This window comes from Pristiophorus japonicus, chromosome 11 (assembly GCF_044704955.1).
Source record: "Pristiophorus japonicus isolate sPriJap1 chromosome 11, sPriJap1.hap1, whole genome shotgun sequence".
Lineage (NCBI taxonomy): Eukaryota > Metazoa > Chordata > Chondrichthyes > Pristiophoridae > Pristiophorus > Pristiophorus japonicus.
In genome coordinates this window covers 36,627,168-36,654,447 of record NC_091987.1, presented here as the reverse complement: position 1 = coordinate 36,654,447, position 27,280 = coordinate 36,627,168, and the positions used below count along the sequence as shown (strand labels likewise).

General features: G+C 46.9%; 1 protein-coding gene across 12 annotated transcripts in view; it reads right to left on the bottom strand.

Moving 5' to 3' along the window:
* The window catches only part of dmd (dystrophin), a 2,299,423-nt gene that overhangs the window by 1,164,570 nt on the left and 1,107,573 nt on the right, over nt 1–27,280 (bottom strand). For 11 of the 12 annotated variants that reach the window (XM_070893344.1, XM_070893337.1, XM_070893339.1 and 8 more), the window contains 3 exons: nt 20,363–20,491; nt 5,453–5,626; nt 3,455–3,610 (listed from right to left, as the gene is read on the bottom strand). In XM_070893344.1, the coding sequence (XP_070749445.1) occupies nt 3,455–3,610; nt 5,453–5,626; nt 20,363–20,491 (459 nt within the window). The remainder of the gene's footprint in view (nt 1–3,454; nt 3,611–5,452; nt 5,627–20,362; nt 20,492–27,280) is intronic. The other variant, XM_070893338.1, reaches the window with a different exon arrangement.

Here is a 27,280-nt window from a genome sequence, read left to right as displayed (position 1 = left end):
AATTAGCCTTGTTTTGACTCTTAGTATTGATGACGTAGTTGGAATTACCTGGTAAGTATAGACCTTGGGCTGGATTTTCGGTCCGGTGGGACGGCCTGCTTCTAGCGCTCCGCCGGGACATTCGATGCGGGTTTCGATGGGGCGTGAAGCATTACCGCCCGGAAGTGGCAATCCGGAGTGCAATGCCCCTGGTTGCGACATCAGCTCGATATCTGCATCGCGCCCGACCCGTAGCACTGCGTAGCGTGCCCTGGTGGGAACGCCTGTGGAAGCTGATGTTCCAAGCTGTAGTGGCCACAGTTAGGTCAGTAATGTCGATCTCAGGTAAATGTAATTGTTCCTTATTTTTTTGTGATTTATGTTGTGGTGGCGTGAGTTACTTATTGGGAATGTTTTTTGGTGTTTTTTTTTAAATCAGGTTTTTTTCCCCCCCGAGGATTCTCTTAGAACGCTCCAAGGCCGGCTGTTTAGCTCGAGATTTTCACTTGCTCAGCCGGCTTAGTGCCCTAAAAGAGGTGTGCAACGCCTCCCTTAGCACTCCGCTCCAAACTCTGGGCCCAGCTGATGAATTTTGCAACGGCAGATGCAATCCATTTGCTGGCGCAAAAGTTACCGCTCCGCCTGGATTAATGCCGCAGAGGTATGACCGAATGTCCACCCCCTTATGTTTAAACAATGAAAGCTATTTGTTGAGGTGATTTGGTTGTAATTATTTGATTCTGAATCCTTATTTTTGGATGCTGTCAGTGTGTGGATGTTTCAGAGGCATTTCATCTCTGGGACTTGAGTCTCAATCCAGCCCAACATATGAGACCTTGCCGAGGCTGATTGCCAACTCTATGACATCTCCTCCTACCTTCCCCCTGTTGCATGACCCCACAACTGAACATCAAGCCATCATTTCCCAGACCATCACTGACCTCATCTCCTCTGGAGATCTTCCCCCCACAGCCACCAACCTCATAGTTCTCCAACCCCGCAGCCCACTTCTACCTCCTTCCAAAGATCCACAAACAGGGCTGCTCGGTAGACATATTGTTTTAGCCTGTTCTTGCCCCATGGAACTTATTGCTTTCTATCTCGACTCTATTTTTCCTCCTCTTGTCCACTCTCTTCCCACCTACATCCGCGACTCCTCCGATGCCCTCCACCACTTTAACAGTTTCCAGTTTCCACCCCAACCATCTCCTTTTCACTATAGATGTCCAATCCCTCTACACTTCCATCCCCCACCAGGATGGCCCGAGTGCGTCTGCTTCTTCCTCGAGCAGAGGCCCAACCAATCCCCATCCACCACCCCCTCCTCCGCCTGGCTGAACTTGTTCTCACGTTAAACAATTTCTCCTTTAACTCCACTCAATTCTTCCAAATTAAAAATATTGCTATGGGAACCCGCATGCGTCCTAGCTATGCCTGCTTTTTCGTGGGATATGTGGAACATTCTTTGTTCCAGTCCTACTCGGATCCCCTCCCTCACCTCTTTTTCCAGTACAATGATGACTGTATCGATGCCGTTTCCTGCTCTCGCCCTGAACAAGAAAATTTCATTCACTTTGCATCCAATTTCAACCCTTTCCTCACCACGCGGTCCCTCTTCGACTCTTCCCTTCCCTTCCTTGACTTCTCTGTCTCCATTTCTGGGGATAGACTATTGACAAACATTCACTATAAGCCCACTGACTCCTACAGCTACCTGGACTACACGTCCTACCACCCCGCATCCTGTCAGGACTCCGTTCCATTCTCCCAGTTTCTCCATCTCCGGCGCATCTGTTCTGACGACACCACCTTTCACACTAGTGCCTCTGACATGTCTTCCTTTTTCCTCAACAGAGGATTCCCCTCCGCCGTGGTTAACATGGCTCTCGCCTGTGTCCATTCTATTTCCCACACCTCTGCTCTCACCCCTTCCCCTCCCTCTCAGAACCATGACAGGGTTCCCCTTGTCCTCACCTTTCACCCCACCAGCCTCCACATTCAATGGATCATCCTCTGCCATTTCCGCCACCTCCAGCGTGATCTCACCACCAATCACATCTTCCCCTCTCAGAGTTCCGAAGGGACCGCTCCCTCCGCGACACCCTGGTCCACTCCTCAATCACCCCAAGCACCCCTCCCCTTCTCACGGCACCTTCCCATGCAAGCGCAGGAGATGCACCTGTCCTTTTACCTCCTCCCTTCCCACTATCCAGAACTCCAAATGCTCCTTCCAGGTGAAACAGTGATTTACTTGTACTTCCAATTTAGTATACTGTATTCGCTGCTTACAATGTGGTTTCTTCTACATTGTGGAGACCAAGCACAGATTGGGTGACTGCTTCGCGAACAACCTCCATTCAGTCCGCCAGTGTGACCCTGAGCTTCCGGTCGCCTGTCACTTTAATTCTCCCCTCCATTCCCACTCTGATCTCTCCATCCTCGGACTCCGCCACTGTTCCAATGAAGCTCAACGCAACTTCAGTGAACAGCACCTCATCTTTTAGACACTTTACAGCCTTCTGAACTCAACATCGAGTTCAACAATTTCAGAGCTTAATTTCTCTGGCCATCTTTGGCTCCCTTCCCCCCGCCCCCCCCCCCTCTCTCCCCACATGTTATTTTCCTTCTTTCTTCTTGTTTTTTTTCTCTGTCTACAATGGCAGCTGGTCATTACTATGCCATTCACACCCTATCCAGATTAACCTTTTTCTAACCTTTAACATTACCATTTAAATTCAGCCCATCATTCTTTTTGTCTCTCTAACCTCTCCCGCCTTCCACCCTATCACAGACCTTTCCATTTGTTTTTTCTTCCCCTCCCCTTTCAGTACTTAAGAATGTGCTCTTTTCGAACATTCAGCACTTCTGACGAAAGGTCATCAACCCGAAACGTTAACTCTGTTTTTCACTCCACAGATGCTGCCTGACCCGCTGAGATTTCCAGCATTTTGTTTTTATTTCAGATTCCAGCACCGCAGTATAAAAACCCAACCGCTTCCCCATGTTCCCTACAAAGAAGGGAAGCTGCCACCACACTCAGGCTGGCCTTAAGGTCGACTCTTAATGTTCTGTGAAATGGCCTAACCATCCACTAAAATGTAAAAACAAGTGCTGCAGTAGAAAGCACACCACAACCTTCTCAGGATTACCACTGATGGGCCCATGCTAATGTCACCCAAAAACAAATATATATTTTTAATTGCATAAATAGTTTTCAGAAAGAAGTGGGAAAGTGCTCCATTCCATGCCCTGACATCTTTACAAAAATTCGCAATAAAGAGAACAAACAGTAGAATGTGAGAATGTGCAGGCGTGGAAACAGGTTCACTTGTTCTCTGGAATAATGTGTAGAATTCTCGCCTTGTTACATTTTTGACGTTAGTTCAGCAGCGCTCCTGCAGTTCCCAGGACACAGCACCTTCACATCCTCAACAGCAGAACAGAACTCATGACAATAACATAGGAAATTGCTGACCTGAGCTCCAAGGTCATTGTATTGCAGTTTCAGTGCCGTAAGCCTCTCATCCAGTTCTTTGGGATTCTCGGTTTGCTGTTTCTGCACAATCTGACGTCCAGTTTTAATCACTGTTTCCACATCAGATTTCACCTCACTCAGGCTCTTATACAATTTCTGAAGTTTGAAAAAAAAATATATAGACAGGATTCATCTGCACCCGCTCAATAGAAAGTTCTATTACATAAATTCTAGTAAATATCAGCATGCTACAGCTCTTAGCATGGACTGCAAAACCAAACATTTTTATTCCTTGGCCCAGTCTTACTCTTGGGGTGTGGGAGATTCAGGCACATTTTTGCTTTGCTCGAGTATTAGTTAATATTTGACTCCAAGTTTTGGAAGCCTTTGTAAACAGCGAGGGTGAAATTATTTCTAAGCACTTTGCTTATTATATGTTTGAATCACTCAGTCCTGCTGGAGGGCCGAGTTCTTACGCTGGTATCATAGAAGTGTGAAAGGCTAAAAGCAGGTAGTTCACTCTGGAGGGGGGCGTCTGTTGGATTCCCTCCAACATCAACTCTACAGTGTCTAAAGACTGCTTAACAGTCATTATCAGCCGTAAAATTTCACATCAATCTAAACTCTGACATAATTTATTCTATCGTTTGATTCAATACATTTAATGATGGAATGTCACTTATTATTCAACTGTCAAAATTCTCGGACTGAGTTGTCAGGTACGTTGATTATAAAAATTAGACTGCATCTGATCCAGGCAAAATTTTCACTCTGTTAAAGGCTCAAATACAAGAGGACCCCAACTAAAATTAGTGGGCCCCAACTCATAATTAGTGGGCCGAAATTGGCTATTACCCTGTTTGGGGGAAGTAACCTCTCCAGGGCCAGACATTCTGTGGCTTGCACAGAAGTCCCAACCCGGAAGTGAAATTGGGGTTACCGCCCCTCACAGGAAGCGAAGCGCAATTTCACACGCTCCACTTCCTTTCGGGGCGGGATCGGGGTGCGCTACCCGGACGCATCGCGGCCTCTCCGCGTAGCACTGACAATTTTCGACGCCCCTCCCCTTCTGTTTTGGGGGAAGAGATGCTGCGAACTCTGCAGGCCCTTTGATGGCCTCCACTGGGCCACCTGGGATGAGGGGTTTTATGGCCGCAGCACAGCGCAACCTCCCCGTTAACGTTCGCCAGTGTGCGGCCTGGATCGCGAACTGCGAAGCTGGCGCGAGCATCGCCCGCGGTGGCCTCACGGGGCACTGGCCAATTTCCGCCGTGTGGCAGAAGGGGATCTCATCGCCAGAGGCGCAGCAACCTGGGGTGCTAACAGCGGGGCACGGCGCTACTGCATTCGCGCCTCTGCTAACTGCCGCGCAATTTCGCAGGATCCAGCAGCGCCCGCACCCCTCCCCCTGCCGGTGAAAACACTTTTGCACCCCATTAGCGGCCCCCAGAAGCGCTAACGGGAGGTGCGCAACAGAAAACTTCGCCCCCTAGGAGTAGGAAGAGAAGTAATTCAGAATTTTTACAAAAAGGACAATAGTCCTGTGGAGAAAGTTACTCGGGAAGGCCATTAAAGCAAATTGTATAATTGGCATTAAAAGATGATTATATACATTTCTGGAGAAAGAAAGGATTAAATATGGTAAGTAGGCAGGTTGGTGAGATTCAGATATATAAAAATAGGACAGGTTTGGCAACCACAAATAGCCTTTTCCTATTCTTAAAGATTTTTCCATTATCTGTTAAGCAAGCTGTTTGTCAACACATTTTGTTTTTGGCAGTCATTTGTCAATCGATTATTCAGGCTCCTCCAACACAAAATGAGGAATTTCAGCATTTGTCAATGATTGTTTAACTAACTCAAAGCTAATTAACATAATATTGACTTTAGGTAAACAGAGCATTATTGATCAGCAGATTCAAATCTATTTGCAAATAAACTGTTATTGGCATTCAATGGACTCTAATGTATAGGGCAAAAGAAAGCTGTCACACCTACCATACAATGGTCAAGCTGGGACTGAACAAACTCAGGCTCCACACTGCTCATCTCCAGCAAGTGTAGTTCTGCTTTAACCTCGTCCAGGAGCCTTTTACACTCCAGCAGGTGCTGCTCAAAGTTTGCCGGCTTCTGGAACAAGCGGAACTTGGTGGAGACTTCCTGCAGCTTCTTCTGTGAAACAAGACAAGGACAGGCTCAGAGGAAATGCACACACAAAAATAAAAATAAACATTAGTTGTGGAGATTTCCCACTGAGACCTCACAGCAGAAATAGCTCCACTCCATCTGTCTGTGCCAGTTCCTCTCCTGTATAAAAATGGCAAAAGTTGTTTATATCTACTTCAGCATATGTGCATTATAACACTCACATCACACATCTACTTTTTTAAGCAATCTAACAGAATGGTTCGAAAGTTTGTCTGTCACTGACAAATAATATATATAATTACACAGAGAAGAGACAGAAAGCAAGAGAGACAGACAGAGAGAGAGATACATAGCAGACAGAGAGAAAGAGACAGAGTCAGAGTCGGTCAGACAGAGAGTCACAGACAGCGAGACAAACAGAGAGTCAGAGACAGAGAGACAAACAGAGAGTCAGAGACAGAGAGACAAACAGAGAGACACAGACAGACAGAGAGTGTCACAGACAGAGAGACAAACAGAGAGACACAGACAGAGAGAGAGAGACAGAGATATAGTGGCACACAGAAAGATACTCAAGGTAGTAGAGTGGTAAATATTACTATAGGTCAATGTATGCCAGATATACAGAACTAGTTATTAGTATAGATCTTTGTTTGTTTGTAAATCAGGACTACAGGTAAATATTTTATGTAAAGACAATCCACAATGGTTGGCTGTAAGTTTGCTGCAGTGCCTCAGCTGCTATTCCATATATGTGCTGTTGACATTGTTGATGTTTGTCACCATCCTCCGCCTGCTCCACGACGACATGCAAGCCTTCATCCTGACCAATGGAACCATCACAGACCCAATTCACATTCGGACCAGGGTCAAGCAAGGCTGTGTCATCGCACCAATGCTCTTCTCGATCTTCCTTGCTGCAATGCTCCATCTCATCATCTCACCCTCAGCAAGCTCCCCGCTGGAGTGGAACTAAATTACAGGACAAATGGGAATCTGTTCAACCTCTGCCGCCTCCAGGCCAGATCCAACGTTGTCCCATCCTCCGTAATCGAATTACAGTACGCAGACGACGCTTGCGTCTGCGCACACTCGGAGGGCCAAACTCCAAGCCATCGTCAACACCTTCACCGAAGTGTACGAGAGCATGGGCCTTACACTAAACATCCGCAAGACAAGGGACCTCTACCAACCTGCCCCTGCCACACAGCACTGCCTCCCGGTTATCAAAATCCACGACGAGACCTTGGACAACGTGGATCATTTTCCATACCTCGGGAGCCTACTGTCAACAAGAGCAGACATCAACAACAAGGTCCAGCACCGCCTTCAGAGTGCCAGCGCAGCCTTCGATCACATGAGGACGAGGGTGTTTGAACACCAGGACCTCAAACCCAGCACCAAGCTCATGGTCTACAGAGCAGTGGTGATACCTGTAAAGTCCTGTCCCCTCAGTACAGATTCACACGAGGCATGTAGTGAAGTCAAGGTCACTCTGGACCTGCACCTTTATTTCACAGCTCTGGAATGCTGCACTTGCCTGAGACCTGTCCTTATATACCTGTCTCTTGTAAGTGCACCCCTGGTGGTAAGGTATGCTGGTGGTTACAGGTCATATCTTATTACAGTCATGTATAGCATGTTAGGATACAGTTATTTATAATAATGTAAGATACATGACAATACCTCCCCTCCTATACAAATCCACAGCGCAGAAGGAGGCCATTTCAGCCCATCACGTCCGCGCCAGCCGACAAAGAGCCACACAGCCCTCGGTCAATAGCCCTGAAGGTTACATATAAACCTATTAACAATGAAAATGGCAGAAAGGTGAACAGCACGCAGCCCAACCAGTCTGCCCCACACAACTGCGACACCCCTTACACTGAAACATATATGGCTCAGAGACATGGACTATGTATATCATCATCATCGGCAGTCCCTCGGAATCGAGGAAGATTCCACTCTTGGAATGAGTCCTTAGGTGACCTGAACAGTCCAATACGAGAACCACAGTCCCTGCCACAGGTGGGACAGAGAGTCGTTGAGGGTAAGGGAGGGTGGGACAGGTTTGCCGCGGATTCCTTCCACTGCCTGCACTTGGCGATGAGACTCGAGGTGCTCAGCGCCCTCCTGGATACATTTCCTCCACTCAGGGTGGTCTTTGACCAGGGACTCCCAGGCATCGGTGGAGATGCAGCACTTTATCAGGGAGGCTTTGAGGGTGTCATTGTAATGTTTCCTCTGTCCAGACTTGGCTCATTTGCCATGAAGGAGTTCCGAGTAGAGCGCTTGCTTTGGGAGTCTCGTGTATGGCATGCGGACAACATGGCCTTCCCAACGGAGCTGATCAAGTGTTGTCAGTGCTTCAATGTTGGCCTGGTCGAGGACGCTAATGTTGGTGAGTCTGTCCTCCCAGGGATTTGTAGGATCTTGCGGAGGCATCGTTGATGGTATTTCTCCAGCGACTTGAGGTGTCTACTATACATGGTCCATGCCTCTGAGCCATACAGGAGGGCGGGTATTACTACAGTCCTGTAGACCATGAGCTTGGAGATAGATTTGAGGGCCTGGTCTTCGAACACTCTTTTCCTCAGGTGGCCAAAGGCTGCACTGGCGTATAGGAGGCGGTGTTGAATCTCCTCAGCAATGTTTACTTTTGTTGATAAGAGGCTCCCGTGGTATTGGAAATGGTCCACGTTGTCGAGGGCCGCACCATGGATCTTGATGATTGGGGGGCAGTGCTGTGCGGTGAGGACAGGCTGGTGGAGGACCTTTGTCTTCCGGATGTTTAGCGTAAGGCCCATGCTTTCGTATGCCTCAGTAAATACGTCGACTATGTTCTGGAGTTCAGCATCTGAAAGTGCGCAGACGCAGGCGTCACCCGTGTACTGTAGCTCAATGACAGAGGTTGGGGTGGTCTTGGACCTGGCCTGGAGAAGGCGAAGGTTAACTAGCTTCCCACTGGTTCTGTAGTTAAATTCCACTCCAGCGGGGAGCTTGTTGACTGTGAGGTGGAGCATGGCAGCGAGGAAGATTGAGAAGAGGGCTGGAGCGATGACGCAGCCCTGTTTGACCCCGGTCTGGACGTGGATTGGGTCTGCAATGGATCTGTTGGTAAAGATCACGGCCTGTATATTGTCGTGGAGCAGGCAAAGGATGTTGACAAACTTTTGGGGGCATCCGAAACAGAAGAGGAAGCTCTATAGACCCTCGCGGTTGACAGTGTCAAAGGGCTTTGTAAGGTCGGAGAAGGCCATGTATAAGGGCTGGCGCTGCTCCCTGCATTTTTCCTGCAGCTGTCACGCTGCAAAGATCATGTCTGTTGTGCACAGTAAGGGACGAAATCCACACTGTGATTCTGGGAGGAGTTCCTCAGCCACAGGGAGAAGACGGTTGAGGAGGACTGTAGCGACAACTTTCCCAGTGGCTGATAGCAGGGAGATTCCTCTGTGGTTGCCGCAGTCGGACTTGTCCCCTTTTTTAAAGATGGTCACGATCACAGCATCTATGTGATCTCCCAGCATGCTCTCCTCTCTCCAGATGAGAGAGGAGGTCATGTATCCATGCCAACAGCGCCTCTCCGCCATACTTTAGTGCCTCAGCAGGGATTCCATCTGCTCCCGTAGCCTTGTTATTCTTGAGCTGTCTTATGGCTTTTTCTACCTCGTGCAACGTTGGGATTTCACTGAGGTGATGGCAGGTCGCATGCTGCGGACTGGAGTCGAGAACACTCGAGTCAAAGGCAGAGTCTCGATTGATGAGATCTTCGAAGTGCTCCTTCAAGTGGGGCCTGACTGCCTCGATGTCCTTGATGAGTGTTTCCCCATTCTTGGCAAGCAGTGCGGTGGGGTCTTGGGAGTTTGGACTGTAGGTGGCCTTGACTACGATGAAGAATCCTCGCACATCATGGCTGTCGGCCAGTTGTTGTATCTCCTGTACTTTCTCCATCCACCACCTGTTCTTTAGGTTCCGGGTTTTTTGTTGGATTTCAGCCTTGAGCTGTCTGTAATGTTGCTTTGCTGCTCCTGAGTTGGATTGTTGCTTGAGGCTCAGAAATGCTCTGCGCTTCTGCGATCTATTAGTTCTTGGATCTCCTGATCATTCTCATCAAACCAGTCCTGGTGTTTTCTGGTTGAATGACAAAGTGTCTCTTCACAGGCACTGGTTATGGAGGCCTGGAGGGCAGACCAAGCGCTGTCGGCATTCTGCATCTCAGGGACATAAGGCACACCAGGTTAACTGTGAGGCACTGGCTATATAGGGCTCTCTTAGCTAGATCTTTAAGTGTCCCGGCATTGACTTTTTTGTGGCACTGCTTCTGCTGTCCACTCCGCTTTGGGGCAATGTTAATGTCGATGATGGATCGGATTAGGCGGTGGTCTGTCCAGCAGTCATGAGTTCCTGTCATGGCGTGGGTGATGCGCACATCCTTGCGATCCCTGGCTCGGACGATGACAGAGTCGAGCAGGTGCCAGTGTTTGGAGCAAGGGTGTTGCCACAATGCCTTGTATTTGTCCCTCTGGCGGAACAGGGTATTGGTGATGATAAGTTCATGTTCTAGACATTTTGTCAGTCGTAGGGTACTGCTGGAGTTGGCATTCTCTACCCCTGCTCTGCCAATCACGCCTCCCCAAAGGGCTGTGTCTTTGCCGACCCTGGCATTGAAGTCACCTAGGAGGATTGGTTTGTTGCCGCGGGGAAGCGAGACAGGGATGTTTTGAGGTTGGAATAAAAACCCTCTTTGGTCTCATACGTTGCATCGAGTGTTGGGGCATACGCACTGATGATTGTGGCGCATTGGTTCTGGGATAGCGTGCATCGAAGTGTCATGAGGTGCTCGTTAACCCCGCAGGGGGAGTCTTTGAGGCGGTTGACCAGCTCAGTTTTGATGGCGAAGCTGACTCTATGACGGTGGCATTCTTCCTCTGGTTTCCCTTTCCAGAAAAAGGTGCAACCTCCACCTTGTTCCTTGAGCTGGCCTTCCCCTGCCCGCCGGGTCTCGCTTAGGGCGGCGATGTCGATGTCAAAGTGTCTAAGTTCCGGGGCAACTATGGCGATGCAGTGTTCCGGCCTGTTGGAGTTGTCCATGACGGTTCTGACGTTCCAGGTCCTGAGCTTCGTGTTAATGGAGTAGAAGATGCCTGTGCTCGAGTTCTTTTAACGTGCCACCACACTGGCTTAGATGAGCGAGGTCTTGATCCAGTGGCAAGGGGATCCAAGATGATTGGAGACCAGGCACTGCTATATGAGCCTAATTGCCTACGGCGAGATGTTGGCCGCAAGCTCAGCGCCAAGTAGAGTCCTTGATGGTAGGTGGCCCGAGGCTTGGTTGGGGCAGACATTAGGAAGATCAGTTGTCCACTGGCCTCCCACTATGTACAGCAGGGGCTTCAAAACATTGGGAAGTACCACCAACGCTGCCTCCGCAAGACCCTGCAAATCCACTGGCAGGATAGGCGCACCAATGTCAATGTTCTCACTCGGGCCAACATCCCCATCATCGAAGCACTGACCACACTCGATCAGCCATGCTGGACAGGTCTCATCATCCGCATGCCTGACACAAGACTCCCAAAACAAGCGCTCTACTCAGAGCTCCGACACGGCAAGCGAGCCCCAGGTGGGCAGAGGAAACGCTTCAAGGACACCCTCAAAACCTCCTTGAAAAAACTGACACCTAGGAATCCCTGGCCCAAGGCCGCCCAAAGTGGAGGAAAAGCATCCGGGAAGGTACTGAACACCTCGAGTCTCTTCGCCGAGAGCAAGCTGAAGCCGAGCGTCGAAAGTGGAAGGAGTGTGTGTCAACCCAGGCTCCCAGACCACCCTTTTCTTCAACCACTGTCTGCTCCACCTGTGACAGAGACTGTAGGTTCCGCATTGGACTCTTCAGTCACCTGAGAACTCATTTTTAGTGTGGAAGCAAGTCATCCTTGACTCCGCGGGACTGCCTCTGATGATGATGTTTGCCACAATCTAATGAAGTACCACATAAAGTATCAAAGACAAAAGCACTGGGTGATGTACAGCATTACATAACAATTATAACAGAAAGCTAATTATTCCCTCATCATAAGAGTATAGCATGGATTGAATAAATGAGGATTCACAATCACATTTTAATGACCAATATTTGCTTCCATTTCTCTGGCACTGGCAAATGTTAAACAACCCAATCAAAGACTGGTTAAAAATAAAAACACTTAATATAATTTATTCAAATTTCAATTCACATTTTGAAATGTTTCTGCTTCTTTAGATGAAACTGCAGCAAGAGCTCGAGCAGATGTAAGAAAAGTAGTTACTGATTTGATGTAAATTAGAAACGCATTGACAGATCTCCTCAGGGACAGATGATAATATTACAGAGGGATTGCTGGCAGCCAAGCCGAGTGGTCAGCCCATTCCAGTACAAACCTCATCTGCCACAAGGTAATGTGGAGACATGCAAAGCAGACAAGAAACGTGGTCTCTCCACAGATCAAATGGAATGGAATTCTGTAACTGATTTGAAATTGTACTTTTGCTAGACTCCCTGCAGCTTGGCCTTTCTTAAGATTTATCCCATATCAAAGTGTACGCCGAAGTTTGAAAAATAACTCCTTCGTAAATATCTCTTTATTGTTAATCTTGAAATGTTTAATCAGAATATTTACCATAACAAAAACATTTTGAACAGCAGTAGGTACAGCTATTTAACTTGCCGATGTCATGGTGATGACGACTGTTACAGGGAAGTGAATACTAAATGTTCCCGTCTTAACATCTTATTATTGCGCTGGCAATCAGTTGCTGAAGCACTAATGATGCAGCAAAGATGGCCGATTGTCAGTGCAATATTGCTATGTGGATATAAAGCCATGAAATTGCCTCCAGTCGCTCTGTGGGAAAAAATACACTGAGCAAAATACACAGATAGCCTCACAGACTACACAACAAGGCAATAAAATAAAACAACATATGTTATATATGCAGGCTATAGATATACTCTCTGTGTAGTCACTGTATAGTTGCATAAGATGGAAACTTGTTTACCTGATATATTATCAATAAGGTTTACACTATGTATATACATGCTGGCACCACTAGAGGGTGCAACTGGTGGAGACCGGGGTTTCCTGCCCTGGTGGCAGGGGCTGTATACAATGTGGCTGCCTCATTCTGGAACTTGGAATAAAGGACCAAGGTCACTACAGTTTGAGTACAACACATTGTCCCGTGGAGTCATTCATAAGTACATTACAGACATAATAATTGGTGATGCGAATATGGCTACCTTTGGCACACTAAAAGACTTCGCAGAGGGTGATGCTTGGGATACTTTCACGGAAAGGCTCGAGCAATACTTCATGGCAAACGACCTGGCAGGAGACGGACGCATTGGCGGAGAAGCGCAAGGCAATACTGCTGACCAGCTGTGGGCCTGAGGTCTGCCGCCTCGTCAGGGACTTGCTGGCACCCACGAAGGCCAAGGATAAGACATACAATGAGCTGACTGAACTAATTCGCGACCAACTAAAACCAAAAGAGAGCATCCTCATGGCCAGGCACAAATTCTACACTCACCAGGAGATTGCAAAATATGCTGCCGACCTCAGGAGACTTGTGGCACCATGTGATTTTGGCACGGACCTCAACAAAACATTGCGAGATATCTTCATTATAGGAATTGGCCACGAGGTCCTCCTTTACAAGCTATTATCTGCCAACACCACAGTCAACCTGCAGATGGCCATCAGCATCAGTCAGGCGTTCATGACCTCGACCTGCAGCACCAAGCAAATTATTCATCCTGTGGACTCAAACCCGGCAAGTACTGTAACAGAATGGTGCCTTTCACAGGCAAGACTGTAGAACGTGGCTCTGCCCAGGGCAGAGAGCACAGACCTCAGGGTTCCAGAACTCAGAGTTCACCGAGGGGTGCTAATCGAGTAGCACCATGCTGGTGTTGTGGAGGAAACCATAGGGCTCACCAGTGTCGGTTTGCTGAGTACGTATGCAAAGCCTGTAACACGAAGGGCCACCTCCAGCGTATGTGTAAAAGAAATATGACTCACCGTCTGGCAGAGGAGTCAGTAGATGACTTTGAATCCAGTGGGGAGTATGATGATTTGGCCAGAGAGGCAGCTCAGCCCCAAGAAGTAGTATATGGAGTATATACCTGCACCACCGATTGTCCTCCAGTGAAGATGGAAGTCGAGATAAACAGCGTTCCAATCTTCATGGAAGTGGACACAGGAGCGAGCCAGTCAGTGATGAGCCAGGCTGCCTTTGAGAGGCTATGGACCGAACTGGTTCCAGTACAGGAAAAGTTGCGCACCTACACCAAGGAGCTGATCCCAGTCCTTCGTAATGCGGATGTAAGTGTAATCCATAATGGCGTGGTGCACAAGTTACCTCTGTGGAGTGTTGCAGGTGATGGTCCAACGCTATTTGGAAGAAGGTGGATGGCGAAGATCCAGTGGAAATGGAAGACCTCTTCACTCCAGCAATCGATGTCCCCTGTGCTCAGAGGCAGAGCAAAACTTCACCTTCGCTTGGGCCAGGTACCAGAGAACAGACCAGCGCAGCACCTGAGGCACAGACTGTCCATCATGACTGCGTGGCAATGATCCGACCGGAATGATCTAAAAGTACCTTCCCGGCACCAGTGGCAGGACTCCTGGGGAGGAAAATCGAATTCACAGGCACTCTTCCAGCTTTTGTGGCAGAATCGTGGGAGAGAAGGATCAAGGCAGTCGACCTCGAGGACAGAGGCAAGATGGCATCCCTGCTGCAGCGAGGTGCAGTGTGGCATGGCAGAGTTCTCTTAAAGGAGGCCTGCAACCAACTGAACTTGGAGACAATGTATGCATGGCAATCAATGTAACGAACCGATTAAGAATGTAAAGAATAAAATAATGTGAGACGTCGGGAACAGAGTGTCCCCAAAAGTAGCAAGCGAGCGAATTCGGGAGGGTAAAGGTGCTGATCCTGATGCCCTGCCCCACATGTCCGCTCAAGTTATAGGCCAGCAACCTCAGGAGGGTGAAGGTACTGATCCTGATACCCTGCCCCAGGTCTATCCCACGCTGCAGGCACCCGATGGCACTATTCGCCACAGACCTGGAAATTAAAACGGCGCCAATACGCGCAGTCGGCCGCCGTTGCCCATCACCCGGGTGGAGACGGCGCAGCCCCAAGACCCAGTCGCTACCTCAGCCATGTCCAGGAGTGAAAGGTCAGAAACACCGAGTTCCCCAAACAGGATCTGGAACAGCCAGGTTACCAACACCATGAGAGAGCAGGCAGAAGATTCTGCAGCCCTCAAAGGAGGACAGGGAGGCCACACACAATTATGGCTCTGCCCACCACTAGGCAATGGCAAAGGTCCCGAGTCCTGGCAAGGTGAGCAAATCAAGCCCACCCCGCTAGCAGGGGACACAGCGCTGCCATCAGATGACTAGGACCCCGTCCGGTTGCTCTGGAACTAGCGTCCTCACATACCTGTACTGCTACCTCAGTAGTGACCATGAATGCAATCTACCCAATCCTGGCGCACGACTGTAAAAACGTAACGAATGTAAGTCACTGAACCAAGGTATCACGATACAAACTGTAAAAAAAAAATGTTTTTTTCTTCCTTTCTTTGTACTTGCACTGTGTCTGATCCTGTATGTCAATGTATTGGGCCAGCTACATGATCTCACTGTCGGGGACGGGGGGAGGGGGGCAGGTGAATGGATGTATGTAGCCATGGACACACACATGGATCACACCCAGAACCCACTGGAACCTCCACTGTATCATCGAACCATCCAAACTGGTAACCACTGCCCAACGTTGTGGCAAAAGGACTTGGGGGTTAACAGGGAGAGAGCCAAGCCAAAGCACAGCTAAGGTGCAAGGGCTATTGGCACTTAAGTCTGGGGAGAGCTAAGCCAAAGCACATACTGCAAAGGTAATTGGCACAAAGGACTTGGAGGGGAGTGATGTTATATATGCAGACTATAGATATACTCTCTGTGTCGTCACTGTTTCGTTGCACAAGGAGACTTATTTACCTGATATACTTTCAATAAGGTTTACATTGTGTATATACATGCTGGCACCACTAGAGAGTGCAACTGGTAGAGACCGGGGTTTCCTGCCCTGCTGGCAGGGGCTGTATAAAAGGGGAGCCACCATGCGGCTGCCTCACTCTGGAGTTTGGAATAAAGGACCAAGGTCAGTACAGTTTGTGTACAACACATTGCCTCGTGGAGTCATTCGTAAGTACATAACAGACATAATAGCATACAATCAGGACAGGACAAATTATGATCTGACATGATATACAATCCTGAAATTACACCATGAATACTCGCATACAAATGCTTATTGCGTTTGTATACTACCCTTTATCTGCTGTCTTTAGAGATGTTAACCTGTTTAAAATAAACAAGGTAATGCCTCAGTTAAAATATCAAAGCATCGCCATACATTAATATTCACAGTGTGAATTCAAGGCCTTTAACTTTTCCATTGTAACAAATGGGTGCAATTAAAATGGGCTGATTTTCCTGTATTCGCAGCTGATCCAATCGACCCAAATGCAGGAAAAGGAATATCTGCACTTGTGTATTTATGACATGAAATTATTTGATAACTGCACTTACAACTCCCAACTGTCCAGCCTTTGGCCCTCCATTCACCAGGACATTTCTGCAGCGACCGATTTGCTCAGTCACATCCTCACCACCACCTTTGATGACCTGGTCCCTGTTAAAACAATTATTGTCTCTCACCCTGGCCAGTCCCCCTGGTACAGCCCTGATCGTCATGCTCTTAAGTCCAAGGGATGCAGACTTAAATGGATATGGCGGACAACTGCTTTACCCATTCACCGCCAGATCTGCTGGAACATATAAAGCATTATGGGGTCCTGCTCTCATCTTCAAAAATCGTTCATTGTTCCAGAATCATTCTGGAATGTAAAGTTAAACCCTGGCTTCTATTCTCCACTGCAAACCACCTTTTTAAGCCCCTCTCCCCAGTCTCCACCCTCACCTCCGACAATAAGCATGAGGAGCTCATGGACTTCTTTGTCTCCAAGATTGAGACAATCTGTTTGGCTGCCTCCGCCTCATCCCTTCCTTCCCCGAGCCCATCGGGCCAAACTTCCTCTAAGGATCCCCCCTGCCCGAGCCCTGACCTCACATCTTTCTCCATTTTCTCTCTGATTTCCCCTCATGACCTTTCTGAGCTCATCCTGTCTACGGGACTCACTTCCTGCTCCCTTGACCCTATTCCCACCAAACTGCTGACTACCAAACTTCTTTTTCTGGTTCCCATGTTAGCTGACATTGTTAACAGTTCTCTCCGGTACTCTGGTATTGTTCTCCTCTCCCTTAAATTTGCCTTCATCACCCTTCTCCTCAAAAAAACAACCCTCAACCCTTCTGTCCTTGCAAACTACCGCCCCATCTCCAACCTCCCTGTCCTCTCCAAAGTCCTCGAACGTGTTGTCGCCTTCCAAATCCGTGGCAATCTTTCCCACAATTCCATGTTTGAATCCCTCCAATCCGGATTCTGTGCCTGCCACAGTACCAGAACAGCTCTGATCAAAGTCACAAATGACATCATTTGTGTCTGTGACAAAGGCAAACTATTCCTCCTCTTCCTTCTGGACTTGTCTTCAGCCTTTGACACAGCTGACCACTCTATCCTTCTCCAACACCTCTCCACTGTCGTCCAACTGGGTGGGACTGCACTTGCCTGGCTCCATTTTTACCTATCTAAGCATAGTCAGAGAATCACCTGCAATGGCTTCTCTTCCCACCCCTGCATCATTACCTCTGGTGTCCCCAAGGACCAATCCTTGGTTCCCCCCCCACTATTTCTCATCTGCATTTTGCCCCTTGGCGACATCATCCGAAAACACAGCGTCAGTTTCCACATGTACGCTGATGACACCCAGCTCTACCTCACCACAACTTCTCCTGACCGCTCCACAGTCTCTAAATTGTCAGACTGCTTGTTCAACATCCAGTTCTGGATGAGCAGAAATTTTCTCCAATTGAATATTGGGAAGACCGAAGTCATTGTTTTCGGTCCCCGCCACAAACTCCATTCCCTAGCCACTGACTCCGTCCCTCTCCCCAACTTCTGTTTGAGGCTGAACCAGACTGTTCACAACCCTGGTGTCATATTTGACCCTGAAATGAGCATTCGACCACATATCCGCAACATAACTTAAGATCGCCTATTTCCACCTCCGTAACATAGTCCATCTCCACCCTTGCTTCAGCTCATCTGCTGCTGAAACCCTCATTCATGCATTTGTTAGCTCTACACTTGACTATTCCAACGGACTCCTGGCTAGCCTCCCACATTCTACCCTACGTAAACTAGAGGTAATCCAAAACTTGACTGCCCGTGTCCTAACTCACACCAAGTCCCGTTCACCCATCACCCCTGTGCTGGCTGACCTACATTGGCTCCCGGTTAAGAAATGCCTCGATTTCAAGATTCTTATCTTTATTTTCAAATCCCTCCATGGCCTCACCCCTCCCTATCTCTGTAATCTCCTTCAGCCCCACAACCCCCCACCCCACCCAAGATGTCTGCATTCCTCTAATTCTGCCCTCTTGAGCATCCCTGATTATAATTGCTCAACCATTGGTGGCTGCCCCTTCTGTTGCTTAGGCCCCAAGCTCTGGAACTCCCTGCCTAAACCTTTCCGCCACACTACCTCTTTCCTCCTTCAAGACGTTCCTTAAAACCTACCTCTTTGACCAAGCTTTTGGTCGTCTGCACTAATTTCTACTCATGTGGCTCGGTGCCAAATAGTTTTATCTCATAATACTCCTGTGAAGCGCCTTGGGACATTTCACTATGTTAAAGACACTATATTAATACAAGTTGTTGTTGTTGTTCAGTTATTATTGCATCTCATGTGCAATCCAGCAGCACAGCTGTTAATTTTGAGGTTTCTATATAAATTCTCATTCAAGAAGCAGTCTTGCAGTGTTTTCAGAAGCACTAATTTGACTTTACATTCCAATTAAAAACCTCCATCAGATGCCTGCCTTTGGGACGTGACAAATAGCTCGCAGCTCAGCAAAACCTCTCCTCTTGTGTTATATTCCACCACCTCTCACACTGAAAGTTATGATAGTCCGATTGTTAAAATATAACTGACCAATTTTTAATGTGAGTAATATACTTCAAAAGACTTCTTACTTATAGTCATCTAGAAGTAATTTAAAATAGTATTGCATTTCAGTACGGATATTGGAAATGTGCCTACTGTGTGAAAATCATTTGCCCTCTTCTTGAAGTGTCAACTAAAACTCTTCCGTGGCCAATTTAAAAAAAAATTAGCATACCAAATTATCCACTTGTCGTATTCCAAATGACAGGCATTGGATGACAACTGATGAATACTAAAATCTAGTTCTGCATCTTTCCATTTCATGTCTGCCACTGAGATGTCCTGGACATTACTCATCTGTAAACCATGAAACCACGAGAGAACTGAACTAGAGAAACAGGTCTCTCACTTACATCAGGCTGTGAATGATTTTCGATTTGAAGTGACAGGATGATGATGATCATAAAAGGCTCAAGACTTCATATTTTCCCACCATGTAATCAAAGTACGTGTCAAGGAAGGCTAAGTATTTGGGATAAAAAAAGAACCCTAGAAATCCTTCAGAAATTTCCTTAAAAAACGCCTGTATTCTTCAGGATTAATATGTGGCATGAATATAGTGCATTTATATAGTGCCTTTAACGTAATAAAAATGTCCTAAGACACTTCACAGGAGCATTATCAAACAAAATTTGACTCCAAGCCACATAAAGAGATATTAGGACAGGTGTCAGTCACAGAGGTAGGTTTTAAGGAACGTCTTAAAGGAGGAGAGAGAGGTAGAGAGGTGGAGAGGAGGAGAGGTGGAGAGGTGGAGAGGTGGAGAGGTGGAGAGTGGGAGAGTGGGAGAGTAGGAGAGAGGGAGAGAGGTTTAGGGAGGGAATTCCAGAGCTTAGGGCCCAGGCAACTGGAGGCATGGCTGCCAATGGTGGAGAGATGAAAATCGGGGCCGTGCAGGAGGCCAGAATTGGAGGAGCATAGATTTCTCAAAGAATTGTAAGGCAGGAGGAGGTTAAAGAATGGGAGGGGTGAGGCCGTTGAGGAATTTAAACACAAGTATATGAATTTTAAAGTCAAGGTATTGCCGGACCGGGAGTCAATGTAGGTTAGTGAGCACAGGGTGATGGCTGAACGGGACTTGGTGCAAGTTAGGATATTGGCAGCAGAGTTTTGGATGAGCTCAAGTTTACAGAGGGTGCAAGGTAGGTGGCATGCCAAGCAAGCATTTGAATATTCGAGTCTGGAGATAACAAACAAAATATGACATTAAACTAATAAAAAAGAATGGATTATAGAATGGTGTGGATAATTCTAGAACATGGTGCTGAAGCATAGTGTTTGGAAATTAGCAGCATCTGGGACAATGATGCATTATGGGATCTTTATCAAAGCTTTCAGTATTACGAGTTGACCCAGATTAAAATAATGTAGAGATGTCCTGGTCAACCTTGAGTAGCTCTACAAGGCTGAGGGGCCACTGAACAAAACGTGTCAGTTGATATTCTCAACATGTTATGTCAATTAATGGCACATACAAGTGTTCGGAGTTTGTTAAAGAACATGTTGGTTTCATTTTGGAATATTTGCACCAATGCCGATGAACATTACACCAATTATCACAGTGTTCAGATTAGTTGAAAAATCACCTGTGCTATGTCAATTTGAGAAAGAACTCTCCCAGCAGATTTGCTCTGACCAACAGCATCTGGACCCTGGATCCTTCTCTTCATTTCTTCCAAACTGATCTCGTGACTGGTCAACTCAGACTGGATTTTCTGTTTAAAAATCAAATGCATGAAAATAAGTGACAATTTTATTTCAATATTTAAACTATATCACACTTTTAAAAGTGAATTGTGCTTCTTCATCTCATCGTATAAGCAGGCCGTCTGGTAGATGGAGGATACCCTTGAGTTAACCACAAGGAATTGCCCAAAAGCATCTGTGGCCAATCAGCAACTGGTATTTCCTCCTTGTGTGTGAGGAAGCCCCTACCTCCCCTCCCCTCCCTACCCCCACAACAAGCACACCACATACCACAAAGAAATCATCATCATAGGCAGTCCCTCGGAATCGAGGAAGACTTGCTTCCACTCTTAGCATGAGTTCTTAGGTGGCTGTACGGTCCAATACGAGAACCACAGTCTCTGTCACAGGTGGAACAGATAGTCGTTGAGGGAAAGGGTTGGCAGGGAGCCTGGTTTGCCGCACGCTCCTTCCGCTGCCTGCGCTTGATGGCACAAGCCCATATCCTACCACTTCATGGGGAAATTTGTCAGACCATCAATGTGATCTACCACCAGAACCAATTCGATTCTGCACAACACTACTCAACCACAAAGCTCGAAGAATAAAAGCCTTGAGGTATTGGGCTCAAATTATAAAATATTTTATTATGTCCCACACAGTTTCAAAAGCAAATGAGAAAGGATAGAAACCAATTAAAGGAATAAAACAGGAAGAGTTATAGAGAGTGTGTGTTCAGTGAAAGAAAAAAAGATTTGCATTTATATATCACCTTTTATGACCTTAAGACGTCCCAAGGTGCTTTACAACCAATGAAGCACTTTTGAATCACTGTCGTAATGCAGAAAACATGGCAGTCAACTTGCACACAGCAATGTTCTACAAACAGCAATGTGATAATGACCAGATCATTGGTTTTACTGATGTTGGTTGAGGGATAAATATTGGCCATAACACTGGGGGGAAACTCCCCTGCCCTTCTTTGAAATTGTGCCATGGGAATTTTTTACATCGTCCTCGGGGAAAATGCAGAATCATGCAACTTCACCAAATCATAAAATGCAGAGCTTGCATTAATTTAGCACCTTTAATCACAGAAGCATAACAAACATAAATGAACACAGTAAAAGTAAACAATGTTAGAAGTTACTAAACGCTTAGTCAAAGAGGTAGGCTTCAACAAGGGATTTAAAGGAGAAGATGGAGTTGGAGAGACAGAGAGGTGTAAGAAAGAAAGACTTGGATTTATACAGTGCTTTTCACGATCACCGGACGTCTCAAAGCGCTTTACAGCCAATGAAATACTTTTGGAGTGTAGTCACTGTTGTAATATAGGAAATGTGGCAGCCAATTTGTAGGGATAAAATTCTAGAGTTTGGAGCCTAGACGGCTGAAGGCACAGTGGGGCGAGAAATTCTAGATGCACAAGAGGCTAGAGTTGGAGGGATGCAGTCTCCTCAAAGGGCTGGAGAAGTTACAGAGATAGGAAAATCTAGAGACATGAAGCAATTTAAACATGAGGATGAAATTTCAAATTTGAGGCATTGGGTGACCAGGAGCTAATGCAGGTTAGTAGGCACAGAGGTAATTGGTGAGTGGGACTTAGTGCGGGATAGGATGCAGACAGCAGAGTTTTGGATGAGCTGAAGCTTAGAGGGTCGAATATGGGAAGATGGCCAGGAGAGCAGTGGAATAGTTCAGTCTGGAGGTGACAGGCATGGATGAGGGTTTGATGAGCAGGCGAGGCAGAGATGGCACTGTTATGGAGGTCGAAGTAGGCAGTCTTTTTGATGAAGAGGATATGCGATTGAAAACTCAGCTGGGATACCAGTAAGATCGTAAGATTGTGAACAGATTGGTTATAGGGATAAACGAAGAATTTTCTAACATTAAGCAAATAACAGTTGATCCTACTCCAACAAGGCTGCATCTTTTGGTATCTGCTGATGCATGTGGTGACACTTGCTGATCATTCAACATTATCAGTGTTTGAGAAAAATCAACTCTTTAATAAATTGTAATCTTCCTCGTGTGTGCATGCAAAAGGGGGAATTTCACCATATGCCATGAAGGTAATTATCTCATGATATCACATGATATCATAGTTGACAGTTAAAAGAGATCTGAAAAAAAGAAACTGAATTTCCATTCCAGCAACTTTGCAAACAGTCAGGTAACACTCGCAGATAAAACATAGAAACGGTGAAAGCCATTTTAGGCACTCTTCAGCAACTCCTTTAAGAGATAGAACTATTTAGATTTTACCAACACTGGTGAACCAATACAACAGTTTACTTTCAACAATTACAATTCCTAATCATAAAAATACATTTGTCATTAAACAATATTCTACTTTTATGATGAAATGTAAACTGGAAGTGGCCTAACATGCTTTTACCTTTCATCTAAGTGTTTCACGTGTTTCCTGCCTATTTAATAGCATTCTATTACTGGACATATTTCATTGCTTACAGTAGAAATAATGGAAAAGAGAGGCCAGTGTGTCCGAATAATAGCACTAGTGACTGAAGCAACAATGTACTTTAGTTCCAACAGTGTGACATTTTTGTAATTTGCATTTTTGTATTTGAATGATATTGCCATCTTAGTATATAATAACCGGCAGTTTATGTTGAAGGACTTGAAACCGAGGACTCCCTCTTCTTGACCAATGCTCACAGACAATTCTCTCTCCTCAGGTTCTGTTCCTCTGCCCTTAAGAATTGCTCCTTAAAACCTACTTCCTTGACCAAGATTTCAGTCACCTGTCCTAATATCTCCTTATGTGGCTCAGTTTCAAATTTTGTTTGATAACACTCCTGTGAAGCACCTTGGGATGTTTTACTACATTAAAGGTGCTAAATAAATGCAAGTTGCTGTTTTTGTATCACCAACCAGATCTGAGCCTGCATTCCCATCACAATCTGTTCAAATCATTTTGACCCAGTTGCTACTTTGACAACAGCACCAAAGCTGCCCAACCAGTGTCACCAAAGGCATCCTTTGTAACTGATATCTCTGCTGGCACTCTTAGACTTCTCTGATTGAATAGGTTGAATGGTTGACCACCCTATCTTCCTCCACGATCTTCCCTCGGTGATTTACCTCCATGTCACTACCCTGACTTGGTTCCACTCCTATCTGTCACATTATCTTCCGAACTGGTTTCTCACCCCCATTGTGTATGGTTAGCAAGTACCTGAATGTTCCAGTGTTGGCCTCTCCTATTGTTCATCTGCATGTTTCCCCTAAGTAACATCACCATCGGCATGGAATCAGCTTCCAAGTTCATGTAGATAACATCCAGCTCTACCTCTCTAATACCACCCTCTATTTATGGTCACAACTGTGATGTTAAACTGATTGGATGATATGAAGTTACGGATATGCCATAACTTTATCCAACTCAACATTGGCAAAAGTGAAGACATTCTATCTAGCTCCCATGCAAACTTCCACCACAATCTGTAACTTCATGGCCCAGCATATCTCTCATTCTACAAGCCAGCCAGGCGACCAACCATGGTTCAGTGAGAAGTGTAGACTAGCATGTTAGGAGCAGAACCAGACATACCTGAAAATGTGGTGCCAACCTAGAGATACTACAACAGAGGACAACATGCACGTTAAACAGAGGAATCAGCATGATACAGACAGAGCTAAGTGAACCCAAAATCAAAGAATTAGATCAAAGTTCTGCATTTCTGCCACATCCAGTCATGAATGGTGGTGGACAAGTAAACAACTGACGGGAGGAGAAGGCTCTATGAACATCTCCATCCTCATCAATGGCAGAGCCCAACACATCATTGCAAAAGACAAGACTGAAGCGATTGCAACCACCTTCAGCCAGAAGTGTCGAGTGAATGATCCATCTCGATCTCCTCCTGAGGTTTCCAACATCACATATGTGAGTCTTCAGCCAATTCGAATCAAACCACATGATACCAGGAAATGGCTGAGCGCACTGGATACAACAAAAGCTACGGACCCCAAAAAATCCTGGCTGTTGTACTGAAGACTAGTGCTTCAGAACTAGCCATGCCTTCAGCCACGCTGTTCAAGTACAGCTACAACACTGGCATCTAACACACAGAGGAAAATTGTCCAGGTGTGTCCTGTCCACAAAATGCTGAACAAATTCAATCTGGCCAATTACCGCCCCATCAGCCTACTCTCAATCAGCAGCATGGAAGATGTCATCAGCAGTGCTATCAGGTGGCACTTACTCACCAATAACCTGCCCAGCGATGCTCAGTTTTGGTTCCACCAGCACCACGCGGCACCAGACTTCATTACAGCCTTGGTCTAATGTGAACAAAACAGCTGAATTCTCGAGGTGAGGTGAGAGTGACGGCCCTTGACATCAAGGCAACATTTGACCGAGTTTGGCATCAAGCAGCCCTAGTAAAGCTGAAGCCAATGGGGACCAGGAGAAAAACTCTCCACTGGTTGGAGTCATACTGAGCACAAATGAAGATGGTTGTGTTCGTTGGAAACTGATCGTCTCAACCTCAGGACATCGCTGCAGGAGTTCCTTCGGAAGCTGTCCTCAGCCTAACCTTTTCATTTCATTCATAGGCAGTCCCTCGAAATCGAGGAAGACTTGCTTCCACTCCAAAAGTGAGTTCTCAGGTGACTGTACGGTCCAATATGGGAATTACAGTCTCTGTCACAGGTGGGACAGACAGTCGTTGAAGGAAAGGGTGGGTGGGGAGCCTGGTTTGCCGCACGCTCCTTCTGCTCTCTGCGCTTGTTTTCTGCATGCTCTCGGCGACGAGACTCGAGGTGCTCAGTGCTCTCCCGGATGCTCTTCTTTCACTTAGGGTGGTCTTTGACCAGGGTTTCCCAGCTGCCAGTGGGTATGTTGCACTTTATCAAGGAGGCTTTGAGGGTGTTCTTGAAATGTTTCCTCTGCTTACCTGGGGCTCGCTTGCTGTGTAGGAATTCCGAGTAGAGCGCTTGCATTGGGAGTCTTGTGTCGGGCATGCGGACGATGTGGCTCGCCCAACGGAGCTGGTCGAGTGTGTTCAGTGCTTCGATGCTGGGGATATTGGCCTGGTCGAGAACACTGACGTTGGTGTATCTATCCTCCCAGTGGATTTGCAGGATCTTGCGGAGGCAGCGTTGGTGGTACTTCTCCAGCGCTTTGAGGTGTCTACTATTATGTTTCATGTTTCAAGATGGCAGATGGGATGGCACTCTCCTGGGGAGCTCTCCTCGATCAAACTTCCCCCTGGCCAGATGCTGCCATCCTTCACTCTTCTCTCCCCCAATCTCCCCCCCTCACTGTTTAAACACCACCCCTGATCCTAATAGTGGTTGCATTTCCCACCCGTAAAGCAAGGGGAGCTACCTGGGCTCATCCCCCAATCTAGACATACCTTCCAGATTGACCTCCCTGCTACCAAGACCTTCCAACTGGACCTTCGCTTTTCCCTCCCCATTGGACGTGGCTGACTCAGCTGCTGCACTCGATGGCGCCCAATGAGACTCCGACCAGTTCCAACCACAGGTTTGGGCCCTACTTTCCCCTCATGTTCGGGTCTCCAATCCCTTCGGCGATGTCCTGGCCTCCCTTCCTCACTCCGGCAATGTCCTGGCCTTCTTCTGGCCGATGGTCCCACTGTGGAGCCCCTGGTGAGCACGCGGTGTGCACATTGGCTGTGGCCACTTTGATCTCTCCTCCTTCCATGAAGTGGACCTCAGGCCTAGGCCTAACCACCTTCAGCTGCTAAGTGGAAAGTAACATTTGTGACCATCTCCAGCAAGAGAGAGTCTAACCATTTCCCCTTTACATTTATTGGCACTGCCATCATCGCATCTGCCACCATCAACATCCTGGGGATTGACAGGAAACTTAACTGGACTAGCTATATAACTAATATGGCTACAAGAGCAGGTCAGAGGCTGGGTATTCTGTGGCGAGTGACTGACCTCCTGACTCCCCAAAGCATTTCCACTACCTACAAGGCACAAGTCAGCAGTGCGATGGAATACTCTCCACTTGCCTGGATTAGTGCAGCTTCAAAAACACTCAAAAAGTTTGACACCATCCAGGATGAAGCAGCCTGTTTGATTGGCACCCCATCCATCGCCTTAAATGTTTACTACCTGCACCATCGGCGCAACATGGCTGCAGTGTGTACCATCTACAAGATGCACTGCAGTGACATGCCAAGGCTTCTTCGACAGCACCTCCCAAACCTGCAACCACCACCACCTAGAAGGGCAAGGCAGCAGGCATCTGGTAACAACACCACCTCCATGTTCCCATCCAAGTCACACACCACCCTTCATTGTCGCTGGGGAAAAATCCTGGGACTCCCTACCTAACAGCACTGTGGGAGTACCTTCACTACATGGATTGCAGCAGTTCATCACCTTCTCAAGGGCAATAAGGGATGGGCAATAAATGCTGGCCTTGCAAACAACAATATTCACTCCAGTGAATTAATATTTTTTTTTAAATATGGCAACGTTTTCAATTGTCGATACTCTGGAACTATCTCCTAAAATCTTTCTCACACTAAACATATCTCTTTGAACATGTCTTCAATGACTTCTTCTAACTTTTCTCTCAATTCTGTTCAATGTCCATTTTCAGCTCTTGAGAACCATTAAAGATGCTATATAAATGCAAGTTGTTGTAGAATTGCGTAAGACTACCCAAAATCATTTCACTTGCCACCCTTGCAACCAATGTCCCACTGCCTGAGCTAGATTCAAATGGGTGTCCCTTAAGACCAGTGTGCAATCCACCCAGACCCCAGTCCTGAAATAACTTCAAGAATATTTGCATCCGTCACTGATTACAG